The 15674-nt window shown below is 41.9% G+C and overlaps 1 protein-coding gene across 1 annotated transcript in view; it reads right to left on the bottom strand.

The window, feature by feature from the left end:
• LOC126412161 (trans-1,2-dihydrobenzene-1,2-diol dehydrogenase-like) overlaps nt 1-15674 on the bottom strand; it is a 124793-nt gene that overhangs the window by 83433 nt on the left and 25686 nt on the right. Inside the window, exon 3 of the mRNA XM_050081627.1 lies at nt 151-442. Within this exon, the coding sequence (XP_049937584.1) occupies nt 151-442 (292 nt within the window). The remainder of the gene's footprint in view (nt 1-150; nt 443-15674) is intronic.

The raw sequence follows: 15674 nt of genomic DNA, 5'->3' as shown, positions 1-15674 counted from the left end.
TGCTTTATCCCAAATCTAAGCAACTAATGATAGCACAGAAGCTGCCATCCCTAGAAAAATAAGCCTTATAAAAACAATAAAAGATATTATCAGATACTAATTAAAGCATATGATTTAATTAGAATGGGTAAAATAAAGTTCTGTGTCTACCTTATACGCTCCAAGTCTTCTATAGGAAACCCAAAATTTGCCATCACTTGAATGACTTCACCTATGCTACCTGATTCTATTTCTTTCTTCAGCATGCTATATGCAGGGAAGAAACGAGACCAGACTGCTTCCATCATAAATAACCCTTTCCGCTTTGCTAATGATATCAACTCAGTTGTTTCTTTTAAGTTCAAAGTCAACGGCTTTTCACAGAGTATAGGCTTTCCATTATTCAACATCAGTTTTCCAACTTCAAGATGCTGTGACTGGATGGTTCCAATGTAAATCACATCTACAAAAATACAAACAAAGGAATTTTTATTGGATATATCTATTTAAAATGGGTCAAATGACACAAAATTGAAAAAGTTTTTGTCAAGCAAATTATAAATAATCTATTATCTCTCCCATTTAAAGTAAAGAAGTAGTTTTCATGTTTAAGATAATGTCAATCTCAAAATGAATAGTTAAAACCATAGTACACTGGAACAATCAATACAATGAAAGAATATACACAATATTTCTAAAATCTCCTTCTAAATACTAAGGATATGCACAAGGAAACTATGTAAGCAATGATTCAAATAGGTAGCCATCCTGGAGAAAAACAGCTTCCAAGCCTCTGGCACAAACATTTAAAATAACGGGAAAAAAACCTTTTACACAGTGTAGAATATATTGTGTGAGGGTGATATGTGACAAATTAAACCTATTTGCCAGACTGTAAGATGAACCTGAATCTCTACCTTTAGCAGGCAGTGAGCTACCAACTATGCCATTCAGCCATGCCTCACAGGCCAATTGGAAGCTTCAGTCTGTCAACAGCTGCTTGATTCCCCTTCCAGACTTAGCAGCGAGTCGCCTAGGCAAGAATGAGCTTTGAGATGGTCCTTGTGTGTTGTTATATTTCAACTGCCAGCATATTTTCCACAAAACGAAGAGATCGTGGTTTGTATCCCTTTACAACACACAGTATTAACTACACAGATATGATTAATGTGAAACAATGCTTTCCACTCTTCCACATTTGTTGGGGGCAGCAGTAATTACATTTTTAATCAATTAATTAATGTGGTACGGCATAAATAGGTGCTAAGGCAAACACAATCCACAGTATTCACCTCCCCCCCCCCCCCCCCCCCCCTCTGTCTCATGTGTGTGCGTGTGCATGCGCGTGTTGGGAGGGGTGGGGTGGGGGTTGTTTTCCCACAGGCAGTCTGCTTTCTGTTCTGGTTCTACCACAGTGGTTAGCACGGGGTATTGTTAACACATTAATTGGTTACATATTTAAAAATTACCAGTTACAGTAACTTACAGTATCCCCTTCGCCCATGTGGGAGTTACCGATTTATGTCGTATGGTATGGAAACATTACACCTTTACACACAAAATGATTATCTCTCCAGAACACTATACAAATGCTTTTAATCTCTAGCTGGAATTTTGAAACATACTGTATGCTAGTTTATAGTCAATGACACTGTGTACAGAAGAGAGTGCATTAACCGTATAGGGGAGGAGGTGGAGGAGGAGGAGGAAGAGATGTTTGTAAATATAAAAGGACTCAACTATGTGGTTATTAGCCCCTTGATCCTCTCATGGCATCTGAAGATGTAGGTACAAGCCTTCTTTTCCCTCTCTTTGTTTAATAGCAGTAAGAGTATCATATATTTTGCACTAGGTACATGAAGGGGTAACTACCCTACTAAAATTCAGCTGTCAAAAATAAAATTAAGATCTCATGGTAAAAGTTAAAATGGCAACCAAGTATATGTAGCTAGTCTATTGTAATTCAGAAATAGAAATAGAGATGGTTTGTCACCCGTGGTAGGTTCTCATGAGAAGAACAGACTGGGTGGCGCCTCGGGGCTAAACCAGGAGGGAGAAGTCCATCCTCCCACCTCCACCATTAGGCCAACATACAATGATGTTGCCTCTAAATTTTGCTTTAATATCCACGCTTTTTTAGGAAGTGTAGCACACGGCTTACAGCTTTTTCATCATCTGCTGTAATCTGACAGACGGTGTCCTAGGTCTATTTGACATGACAGATCTTTGGTAGCTGGATAATTTTTTAGGATATGGTAAATCAGTGTTTCTATACAGATGCATTGTGGGGCTGCTTCTTGGCTTAGTAGAAATTCATTAGTTATTTTGGTATGTCCACTGCCAAGGTGGTCTAAGACACTGTTTGATGAACTTTATAGTCGAGTCAGCATAAGTTAATACCTGACAGTTGCAGAGGCTGGGTGTGGTAGCTATGCATACCTACTTCAATCAGGCACAGTAATGTGATTTTGTAAATGTCTCTGTGACAATGCCTCAGTGTTGTCACAGCGGTATAGACAGCTATTGATTTCGCCAGCAGCTGTTGGCACTTCACAGCTGAAAGTGGTAACATTGCTGCAAGCTGTCAAGGATCTTCTTAAGCCATCTCAATTATAGTTTACTGAATTGTGTACTATATTGCCATTTGTCTTCACATTTCTTCAGAATGTGGTACCTAACGTGTGTCGTTAAGACAGCAGTTTGAGTATCACTTTGAGTATTTAAATTCCCATTGCTTCTTTGGCTAGTTTGTCAGTCAACTCATTACCTGGAATGCCGATGTGACTCAGTGTCCAGCCTAACATCAACTACAGACAGCTATATAGAAGATAAGAAAAGGCTGCAAAACCATGGATACAATTTCTCACCAACTAAAACAAGCATCATACAGTTTTGTAGATTATGGTCTGCCCATCCCTGTATAGAACTATTTCTCCAAAATGCAGGAAGCAGTGGACCAGTACCATTTTGGAGGACTTCTTTTTGATGATAAACTTACATGGTTACCATATATAAGGCAACTAACAACTTCCTGCAAGAAGGAACACTGTACACTATTTCCTTGGTAACAGGTTCCTGAGGTGTGCTTCAAAAAGTTTTGTTAAAATTTTATAAAGCACTCATTTTATCCAGTTTGGACAATGGCAGCATTGTTTAGGGGTCAACAGCATTATTAAGCATATGTTAGTCCCTGTGCAGCATCATTTTGATAAACATCATGCAAACAGTGCAAAAAATATGAAATTAAGACTCCCATTTAACTGTTAAATTATTTCTGAGGCACAATACTAACATAATACTTACTGCTTATTCTAAATAGGTACAAAGGAACAGTTTATTGTAATTGTTTTCTTGGGCAATACACTACTACATCATGTCAGGCAAATTGGTTAAAGCTTAGTTTCTAATGAGCAACCTTTGTCTACATCTGGACTGCAATGTAATGAGTTAGTAGCATCCAGTATTTTGCTAGATGTTACTGAGAATTTTGACTGACTGAAGGAAACAATACTAGTCTTCAGTTTTCAACACCAGGTAGGTCATACAATAAGTACATCTTAACCACCTGCAGCCTTTGGTCTGTCTATATGCTGGGAGATATTCCACAGTTCACATGTAGATGCAATAAATGTCAAACTGTGTACCCACTGATCAGTCAAAGTGTATTATTCAGAGCAAAATCTACATACAAAGTAAGTTACAATACATGACATTTACATCAGGTTGCTGAGTAGTAGAAAGTCACATAATTATTCCAGTTTCACTTTGCAACCATTATTTCTCGTTTCCACCTCCTGAAGACTTGATTTGATGAATTTGCAGCCTACTGTCACATTCCATTCCACTCTTATTACTTAAGGCAAATGTCCAAGTTTATTCTTGCAAACAACGTGCATTTTGTTTTAGCATACAAGACTGAGAACCACGACTAGTAACAATAGTTTCCACCATGATCTAAGAAAGGGAAAATGAGAGAAACCGTCTAAAGTCTGGGGACAATTAACTTATACAGGGTGATCCAAATGTAAGAACAGATTTCAGTTGTTTATCGTAGAGAAACTATGAAAGATAAACAGATTGTGCATGTCATTGAATAGAAGAAGGTTCAAAGTTTTATGTTTGCACAGACACTATGCTATACACTCAACATGAGCACCATATGTAGCTTGAGGAACATCAAAATGGTAATCCATTCCATTGCAAACGTGAATCAACAGGTCTCTATTTACTGTTTCAACAGCTTCAACAATTCAGTTTCTAATGAAGGGACTGTATGAACTTCCCCCACACTGATTTGCTTCATACTGATAGGCTGTGTAGGGGACAACTAGGACTTCAACATATCAATGAAAAAAAAAAAAAAAAAACAACCTTTTGACTCCATCTGTCTGAGATAACCTTGTAAGTCCAGTAACCAGTAGCTCCTTTATCAAAAAGAGATGTGAAAGTGCATGGCTTTCTCTAATCTGTCAACAACTAGGATTCTACTACATACAGTAGTTACACATGTAGCAACCGTATCTGTATCACTTCATATTATTTTGTAAGAAACCACTTTTCTTTTTCTTTCTTTCTTGGGGCCTTGGTACCACGTCACACGTGGTTGGCCATGTTACTGTTGATTTGGCAGTGTTAGTTGCAGATGGTGGCTGGGTGCCCTTCCTGCCACAACCCCCTCCTGCAAAAATTTAAAAACTCGAGGTGTGAGATTTTCATTGCCTACCAGCAATGCCGGCCACGGTGGTCTAGCGGTTCTAGGTGCTCAGTCAGGAACCGTGCGACTGCTACGGTCGCAGGTTCGAATCCTGCCTCGGGCATGGATGTGTGTGATGTCCTTAGGTTAGTTAGGTTTAAGTAGTTCTAGGTTCTAGGGAACTTATGACCACAGATGTTGAGTCCCATAGTGCTCAGAGCCATTTGAACCTACCAGCAATACGTAAATAGCAGGATGTAGTTCTAAACCATTTTGGAGAAAACTGAATTTCAACATTTTACACATGTTTCGTATGATCACTAGCAATCAAGGATTCTGCAGCTGAGCAAGCAGGCACTTAGTTTCATAAACATGAGGTCTGTGGATCAAATCTGGGTACTCTATTATTATTATTATTATTATTATTATTATTATTATTATTATTATTATTATTTTTTAATTTCATTCCCACATTATTCCAACAACAGATATGAATCATATGAATTGAAACTGCATGATGTCTAAGCACCAGTTATGAATGAAACTCAAGTTTTTTCAGTCAATATTTCCAGGCTGAGAGGCTGTGGTCAATGCATAAAACAGCTTCCTGATGTTTTGTCTCCAATTGTGGGAGACATCAACTGAGGTAAAACAGCTCCTGCCACTAAGGCTTGAGGGGGCTCTCACATTTATAGAGCAAACTGAGGGCGCCACCATATGTCATGTGATGACATATTTGAATGAAAATAATGAATTGTCATTCTGTTGGCATCTATATTTTATCTAACTTAAATCTCCTCCTCTTCTACTAGTGGCAGTAGCTGTTGTACCTCTGGAGATGTCTCCCACAGTTGGATTAATTAATTACTTAATTGAGAGGGGTTATGGGACCAAGCGGCAAGGTCATCAGTCCCACAATTCCAAAGTTAGTCGCAGAAGAAAGAAAGTCCACTAAAAGTGAATGGATCCAGTCACAGGAGTCAAATTATAAAATAATGAACATTAAACACACACAGTAAAGGCATAAAAGGTGAGACCAAATCTAAAAACTGGAAAAAAGGGGGCAGTCATGGGGTCACAGACCGAGAAGACTAAAAGAAGTCCCAACCACAACTAACCAGCCCCTGCTCCAAGAGTAAAGTATCTGGAAATAAAAACCACTTTCACAGAGGAAACTGAGGACCTGTTCAAACATCTGTGGATCATCTGCTAATGTTAAATTTAAGGAATCGGGAAGACTATACTTAACATGAAGGGTCGAAAGAGGGGGACATTCCTCCAATATGTGAGATGATATCACTCTGGCTCCACATTGTGGGGTTGGGTCGTAATGTAGGAGGAAACAACGGGTGAGCCGGGTATGACCAATGTAGACTCCTTCCGAGAGGAGTGGAAGGAAAAGCACCAAACTGCAGTAGACTCCTTGATTGTGCGGAGTTTATTACTATGAGCAGTAGCGCTCCAGATGTCATTCCACTTTTGGGAAAAGAGAGATTTGGTGTAGATCTGCATATCCACAGCTGGAATCATGAAAGGAAATGGAGGTAAGTATCTGCTTCTCTAGCCAAACAGTCAGCGAGTTCATTCCCTGGGATGCCCACAAGACTTGGGACCCAGAGAAAGATGACTGAACAGGCGGAACGCTCAAGGGCAGGGAGAAGGTCATGGATAGAAGAGACTGAAGGATGACGAGAGTAGCATCGGCCGATAGCCTGGTCGCTGTGCATGGAGTCTGAACAAATTAAAACACTGTAGAGGGAGGCCTGAGAAACAAGGAGGAGGGCCCTGTGAATGGCTAGGAGCTCTGCTGTGAACACACTACATGATCCCGGCAATAAATGATGTTCAAAGCCAGTAGGAGGCATGAAAGCGTATCCCACTTTATTGATTGTCATAGAACCGTTAGTGTAAAATGTGGTGGCACACTGGAACTCTGCAAGGATTACACATACAAGACACTGTAAAACCATAGGAGCGACAGAAATCTTAGGACCCTGGAATAGATCGGACCTAATCTATGGTCTAGGCACCATCCGTGGGAAGGTATGGGAGGAAAGATACGGGGTGCAGATCAGTGAGTGGAGATGGAGATCCTGAGAGAGGGAAGTGAGACGCATACCAACCAGCAATCCCACCCATGGGTGGCTGTTAGGAGGGACACATCCCTCGATGGCAAAGAGTACAGGGTACAAAGAATCATCAGGGAATTGGCGAATGGTGATTGCGTAAGAAACAAGGAGTTGGCTCCTTCGTATGTGTGGAGGGGGAATCCCCACTTCTGTGAGGAGACTATCAACAGGACTAGTGCGAAAGGCACCAATAGCCAGATGCAGCCTGCAATGACGGACAGGGTCAAGCAGTTTCAAAGTGGACGGAGCTGCTGAGCCATAAACCTGACTACTATAATCTAGTCTGGACAAGACCAGAGCACGGTAAAGATGGAGAAGAGTGGAACGGTCTGCACCCCAAGATGTGTGGGCTATGAGATGGAGAGAATTAAGCTTCCGCATACATGTAGTCTTTATGTGGCGAATGTGGGGCAACCATGTCAGCTTGTTATCAAAAATAAGTCCCAAGAAACGGGACTGTGCTATAGCATTGAGGAACTGGTCACCTAAATAAAGCTCTGCATCAGGGTGTACTGCGGGCCAATGACAAAAATGCATAACCCGCATTTCGGAGGGAGAAAACTGGAATCCATGGCAGATGGCCCATGCAGCTGCCCATCAGATGGTGCCTTGATGCTGGCTCTCAGTAGATGCTACCGAGTGGGAGCTGCACCAGATGCAAAAATCATCGACGTACATGCTGGGATAACTAGAGGCCCAACAGAGGTCATGAGCCCATTGATGGCAATGAGGAAGAGTGTGACACTTAGCACAGAACCCTGTGAGATACCGCTCTGAATCTGAGAGGTGCTGAGTGAAGTGCCAACTCGAATCCAGAAGAGCCGGTGAGATAAAAACTTGCAGATAAAAATCAGAAGGGGACCATGGAAGCCCCAGTCATGGAGAGTAACTAAAATGTGAAGGTACCAAGCCATGTTGTATGCCTTATGTGGGTCAAAGAAAACAGTGACAAGGTATCAGCGAAGAGTAAAGGCCTGTCAGATGGCTGATTCCAATCTGAGTAAACAACTAGTTGGAGAGTGTTCTGCCCAGAAGCCACATCGATAAGGGGACAATAGGCCCTGAGGTTCGAGTATCCAACATAATCTGAAGCTGACCATCCTCTTGAGCAGTTTACAAAGTACATTCGTCAGGCTAATTAGGCGATAGCTGTCGAAAGACATTGGGTTCTTCCCGGGCTTAAGGATGGGGATAACTAGACTGTTTCCCCATTGTAATGGAAAAGCATCCGGGAGCCAAATGCAATTGAAGACCCTGAGGAGATGTTCCCTCTGATGAACTACACTGTCTCGCCACTGTGACGGAAAAGCAACCACGAGCCAAATGTGATTGAAGACCCTGAGGAGACGTTGCCTCTGGGGAATGTTGAAGTGCTGGATCATCTGGTTGTGGATGTAATCTGGGCCTGGGGCTGTGTCTCAGGAAGAGGTGAGAGCCTGCAACAATTACCATTCATTGAAGGATGCATTATAGAGCTCAGCATGGAGCAGGATTAAACAGAGTGAGGTCTGTTCAACTCTGCATTTCTGCTGGAGAAAGGGAGCAGGATAGGAAGATGACGCCAATGCCATCACAAACTGTGTCGTGTTTTGTGAGGACCAATGGATCAGTGCACAGAGCACCTTGGAGGTTAAGACCCTGAACAGTTCACTGTCACAGAGCTTGGAGCAAACCTGCAATGAAGAGGCATACATCCCCAGGGAGGAAACATAGTGCTCCCGACATTCCTTTTTACTCTGCTTAATAAGATAACGAGCCTTAGCATGGAGATGCTTCAAAGCGAGGAGGTTGGTCTGTGAAGGGTGTCGCTGAAATCACTGTAGTGCCCATCAGTGGTCCTGGACAGTGGCGGCGACATCCTTTGTCCACCATGGTACCGGTCAACGATGAGGGGGACCTGTGGATCAAGGAACAGAAGTGCCAGCAGCATGAAGAATACTGGCAGAGACGCACTGTAAAACTACATCAATGTAACTTGAGAGGGAGGTGTCATAGTGCACAGTGATTGTATATGAAGGCAAACTGGCACTGCAGAATACCCAACATGGTGGCCTGCCAGCCTGGCGGCAGCAGGGGAACATAGGCTCACAGGAAAGTGGTCACTTGTCGCAAAGGTCAACATGGGATGACCAATGTAAGAGAGTCATGAGGGCAGGGAAGGAGATCGTAAGATCGATAGCAGAGTAGGTGCCATGGGCAGCACTGAAGTGGGTAGGTGAACCATCATTGAGGACACACAAATTGAAGTATGTGATAAGTTGGTCATTTAGGAGACCCTACCCATTGAAGTGACATGCCCCCCACAGTGGGTGATAGGCATTGAAGTCCCGAAGGAGGAGAAATGGGACAGGAGTTGCTAGATTAAGATAAACAGTTCAGCGAAAGGAAGTGGTCTACCTGGAGGGAGGTAGACATTGCACATGATGATTGCCAGAATTGTTTGCACTCAAACCACTATTGCTTCCAAATTGTTACATAGGGGTATCCAGTCACTAATGACATGGAGCAAACTGAAGTGCAGACCCCACCAGATTCTACCCTGGGGCTGGCACGGTTCCAACAGAACACTCGATAACCACAAAATGTTGGAGTGGTCATAATGGAAATGTGTTTCTTGAAGAACAAGACAGAACACGGAAGAGGACAAGATAAAATGTTGCATTTCTGGTAGGTGACAATAGTATCGGTTGCAATTCCACTGGATGATCATGTTGCGAGAGTCCGAGTTAGACGTAAAGAAGCTGAGAGGAGGTTATGTCACTTGGTCAGTAGTCATCAACAAGGATGGGGTGACATCCATAAATAAAATGTCAGACTCAAGTTGCGAGGGGGGAGATGGCACCTCTGGGGGCACTGGGGATGCCTTGTCTAGGGATTTATGTTTCGTTTTCTTCTCTTTCAGAGGTGAAGGAGGGCAGGGCACAGAAGGAGTACAGGCATCTACAAGACCTGGAACCGAAAGAGAGCAGGCAACCTTGGGGTGCACAGACGGTGCATCTCGTGGCTGAGTGGTGGTAGGAGTCTGCTGGCCTGACAGATGGCAGGGAGAGGAGTCCCAGGAGGGACCCCAATCACCAGCAGGTGCTGAAGAAGGGGGCCACTTCTTTGGCCAGGGAGGAGGAGCGGCTCCAGGATGGGAGGTCATGGGAACTGCAGGGGAGGGGGGAGGGGGAGGGGGGATAGGGAGGGGGGGAGGGGGAGGGAGAAGGGATGGGGTAACGAAGAGGTAGGAGGAGGAAATGAAGTAACAGAGACAAAAGTTGAAAATAGTGACAATGGATGGAGTCTCTCATACTGCATAGGTGGAGGGACGTACAGCTTCATGTCACATTTGTAGCACATAACCTTTACCTTCTCTGGGAGGGTATCCTTCTCAAACGCCAGAATGAAGGCGCCAGTATCAGAGCTGTTGTCTCTGTGACCCTTCTGCACACGTCGAACAAAATGACACCACGCCACTCCAGATTAGCCCGGAGTTCCTCATCAGTTTGCAGGATGAGGTACCTACGAAAAATCACTGCCTGGACCATATCCAGAGATTGGTGAAGAGTAATAGACTGTGGAACATTGCCAAGATGATCACAGGCACGAAGGGCTGTGGATTGGGTAGCAGAAGAAGCTTTGATCAGCATCGAGTCTGACTGCATCTCACTAAGAGACTCCACTTCACCAAACTTGTCCTCGACATTTTCCATGAAAAACAATAGCTTTGTGGTGGTGAATGTGTCCCCTTCTGTCCTAGTACAGACAAAGTAATGGGGAAAGGGATTCATCCCAAGACAGTGAGCCTGGCCCCCCTCCCATGGTGTAGCCAGGGAAGGGAAGGTTGCCAGGTCATGCAGAGCAGCATTCAATGAGCCTTCACAGGGTGTATACGTGGACAAAGAAAAAAAATTCCCAGATTTCTCCTGAATTTCCCAATTAAAAATACACGTTCTCCCAGGTGAAAATACACTTTTTCTGTGTCAAGTGACAGTATACTCTTCATCGGCAATGTAAAACTCATCAATCCTTTGAATGTTTATGGTTTTATATACCGACATAGAATTTCCCGGCTCTTTATAAAACGAAACTCCGGGGCGGTGGGCATGTATGCTAATATTTTCGAATTACGATGGTATAAATTTGAATTCCACCAAACACCGCATGTCACTTTCTGAAGCACTGAAATCGAGATTGCGATTTTTTGTAGGCCTGTCATAGCTCATGTCACTTGATCTTCCCCGCTGCTGACAGCATACGTCAGCCAATAGCAAGATCACTCTTAAGTAGCGCGAACACACAAATAAGAAAAGTTCATGGTTGAAATTAAGATACATCACACAAATGTGCCAGTAAAATTTTTAATAATTATGCAAATGTCTGATCTGGGCTCGAAATTCTTCTAAATGGTCGTCCTCAAAGAGTTGATTTTTATATGAGAGTGATTTGTGGTTTAAGAAATTCATCGTACATTCTCGCACATAGTTCATCTTGCGCAAAAGGAAATTTGCTTTGAATGTAACGCTTTTCAAACCACCATTCGCAATATTTTCCCACAACCTGTTAGAAATAGGTTCGTTTCAGCAGTTGCAAGACAGCGCCAGATAACAGATGTCACCGCGCTTGCCCAGTTACGATGATGCAGGAAACCCATATGTTCATACGTGTAAAACATTAAAAGATCTTATATTATGTCATAAAAGAAACAAGACATCAGAGGACACTTCAAGAGCATCGGAATTTCTTGAACCATACTAAAATGCGTAATTCGGCTTAAACTGCACATTTGTATGTCCATATTCGGATGTAAATTTTCTTGGAGTACCAGTGCAGTATTATCTCATGTTTGGTTCTTTATTATGGTATAATGCCATACACGCACTTGAAATGCAGCAAACAGCTGAAACCAGCCAAGAGTTTAATTTCAAACACTTCGTTTCAAATAAATTGACTGCCTCAGCAGAAAAGATTAATAAAAGCCAAATCTCTTTAGCAAACCGACAAAAATAACTTCATTGTTCTGCAAGGCAATTAACGCTTGACTGTTAGAAAAGTGGAAATAAAATCTGAAATTAATAACATATTTTAGCCTTCCGTTACTAAGCGAACGTATTTTAATTCATTTGATAGCTCCCGGCCACAAAAATCCATTTCATCATCATTTAACGTGAGAGCAATAAATGAAGACGAAACAACAAAATCACTCAACGTAAGCACGGGTCACGTGGAGACGACCCACCTCCCCACCACAACTCTGACTGCTCTGTGCATCAGCCCCAGATTTACTATATTTCTGAACCGGGGCATACTAGGTACAGCCACACTGCTGTAACCAGAAGCGGGAGAAGGTACTACTCATATGCGACTAAACTGCGCATGCACAAGAGCCCGCCTGCAACAACTCAAACGACTCTAATTTAAACAGTTGTCATGTCAAGCTCATCAGAGGCAATTCATTGTTATGAAGCATTGCATAGTGTTCCTAAGCTCTGTTGGCAGATGCTTGTATAAGCACTGCCGCAAAGAAAATCCTCACAGCACAAAAAAGAGCAATAAGAATCATTTGTGGTGTACCCCTACAAACCTCATGTCGAAATCTTTTTAAACAACTTGAAATACTGACAGCAACATCTCAGTACATATATTCACTGATGTGCTTCATAATAAATAACCCCACTCTGTATGAAACGAATTGCCTACATCATGAACATAACACCAGAAGAAAAGAGGATCTCCACTGTGAGTTAAAGAACTTGACACTTATTCAGAAAGGGGTAAAGTACGCTGGAATGAAAATTTTCAATTCCCTACCCAACAGCATCAAAAGTATAAGGAGTAGTACATCAGTATTTAAACGTAGCTTGAAAAATTATTTACTTGAGACCTCACTTTATTCACTAGAGGAATTCTTTCAGAGAAATAAGTAAAACCCAGATTGGAAAGATGTTTTTAAATTTTTTTGACACTGTTTACCGTTAAACTAATGTAATAATTCCCTAATGTAAAAATTCCTGTTTTTCTCATTTCCATTTTTGGGCCACTTTTAAACCCAAAGTGGGAAGTTTTGATTACTGTTCAAGGTTAAAATAAATGCAATAATGCCCTAAATATGAAACTGCTATCTTCACATTTATGTTGACTAGTTTTTAAGCTAATAAGTATGACTTTTGTGCACTGTTATTAATACTATAACAATGTCTTCATTCTATGTATTTTATTATGTATATTGACACGTTCCACATCTGAGTGACTTGCTCACATGTACAAATCTATGGAACAAGTATATAAATAAATAAATAAATAAACTGTGTTTTGTTGTTGTATACGGCGCATTTCCTTCGCAACTTAAGTTTTATTTTCGTTTTTTTTATCTTGTTCAGGTTTTGGTGCTTCAGTATTATTCTGCAGTAATGGGATACAGTAATATCCTTTGTTAGATTATTGGTTCTTACCAGTCAAAACCACAAAAATTTAACTGAAAACCAAAACAATGAAAAATTCCCGGAAATCTAAACAATTCCCAGGTTTTTCTCGGTTTTCTCCTGGATGAAAAAATTCCTGGGTTTTTCCCAGATCTCCCAGTTGTCCCGGGTCGTATACACCCTGCTTCACCATTCGAAGAGACGGCCGTTTGAGAATGGCCAGATTTTTGCAGCTTGATATGCTTCATGTGCCCATCCACCCTAATATCACCCACTTCAATCGGGGGCTCTGCCCATGGGTGCCACCCAGGCACAGTAAGGGCTGTCTGGCACGGTGGCCATTGCTGGGAGTTCCTACACTCCAGGAAGATTGCAACCCCTCCTTGGCATACATGGGGAGGGAACATTTCAGGTGTCAGTAGTGTGATCCCAGTCCCACCACACAGACTGCTTACGTGTGCTGGTGACCTAGCAGGGTGGAAGGGGGCTGCAGCAGGGAAGGGAGAGGAGAAGGGAAGGGGGAGAAATCCATACTGTAGATGCTAGGGAGGAAGTTCTTCCCCAAATGGCTCACACTAAAAACAGGAAATTTTGAAGTGGAGGTCAAACCTCAAGGGGGGACCTAAACACCAAAAAGGATGAAAGAACAGACAAAAGGAATAAAATTGCAACCAATACAGGAGACCAGGTGGATAGTCAGGTCAACATAAATCAGAACACAGAGAGAGGGGAAGGAGGGAGCAACAGGGAAGGAGCGAGGATAGTGAGGGAGGGCAGGGCGCCACACAAAAGAACTGTGATCCGCCCTGGGGAGGTTCCACAGTTGGAGATGAAACGTCAGCAAGCACTTTTGTACATCTACCATGGCCTCTCAGCCTGAAATCTTTAGCTGAAAACAACACTGGCTATGAAAACCTGTGGCATTTATGCCACATCCCTGCCCATGTTTATTACATTTTTGTTGCTTTGTTTTAACGCACGGTACAGGAAGATCTTGCTACAGGAGGCTAGCAAGTACGTAGGATCACAAAGCAGACTCATCAAACAACTCGCCAGGTGGTCACATAGCGAAAGAACGGCTGGGCAAGCAAGAGCCGTATCGTAATGTAGCAGAAAGAGAGTGTGAATTCACCTGCAATGCTCAACAACAAGTAGTGAATCTTTTATTATTTATATTTATTGTTTAAATGTTAATATGCAGCTACAACTGTGCTAATACATTACTTGCACAGACTACTTGTTAATAATAATTTCAATATTACTCAGCTCCTGAGAAAATAAGAATAACAATTTCTAGTTACTGTCAGTGCTTATTCATGGAAAGAATGGGCCAATTACTGCTTAGATAGCTCACTAATGGTCTATGATCGGTTTCTGAGCAGGTAATACATGAATCTGTGTATAAAATCTGATCTCATGTAAAAACATGAACAGTTTGTTAAAAAATTACCTCGGATGGTGTACTTGTGCGACGTTATGTTAATCCAAGGCAGTCTACAATCAGTTTTTGAGGTGGCAACACATGATCTGGTGTGTGAAATGCAGCTCAGTATAAAAACAGAATTAACTGTTAAAGCTACCCCAGAAAACATATTTGTGCAATCTCATGTTGATTCTGAGATTGTATGAAGCGTTTTTGTGACATCTGCAGTTCTCTGAAAATAATGATTAATGACTGGGAGTCTTGTGATGAATATTAGTGACAGACTGGCTATAGAAATCATTTTACTAATATTGCAATTAATGAAATAAAACAAAATTAGTTGGCATCCTAACATGTTACAATTCTTATTATGCTTTGCATCTAAACCTATGCACTTGTCACATTATTATGCACTGTTTATGGCATAAGTGTTAGAGCTTGTGACCAAAGGAGAAGAAACCAAGCAGGATGCTGTATTTAGAAGATACTAGGTAAGCAAGTTGCTGCCAACTGTGCTATGGAAAGTGATTGTGGATATTTCTTGCTCAAATCCACCACATTTCATAATCCTGGCACACCTTTAAGGTGGAAAGTTTCATTTACTGTAACCCACTGTGTAGCTTACGGAGGTCAAATCTGTGTTCACTGTGAGACTACATTTTGCCATTGACCCTAATATTTGTTACGCTTGGCATCCCTGGTGTGGAAAAATAGCTTTAAACAGTGGTTAAATTTAATAAGATGCATTAAACCCTCAATGTTCAGTACAGCCTCTGCAGAGTGGATATGTCAATTTTGGGTTTGCAGCTGGAGGGACTGCACAAGAAAAAAAGCTCAACAACTGTGTACCTCATTTTCCTGTTATGCTGCCAGAAAACTGCAACAGTTCTGAAATTTCTGAAGGTGAGGAGAATGTTTCACCTGGCACAAGTGAACTGTATTTACAACCGCATGGAACTAGTGATGCTTTTATTTATTTATTTTTTTTTTTTATTTTATTTTTTTTTTTTTTTTTTTTTTTGGTGGGGTTTAAGGGCGCTCAACTA

Source organism: Schistocerca serialis, chromosome 7, assembly GCF_023864345.2.
Source record: "Schistocerca serialis cubense isolate TAMUIC-IGC-003099 chromosome 7, iqSchSeri2.2, whole genome shotgun sequence".
NCBI classification, from domain to species: domain Eukaryota; kingdom Metazoa; phylum Arthropoda; class Insecta; order Orthoptera; family Acrididae; genus Schistocerca; species Schistocerca serialis.
This window is presented reverse-complemented; position numbering and strand designations above follow the sequence as displayed.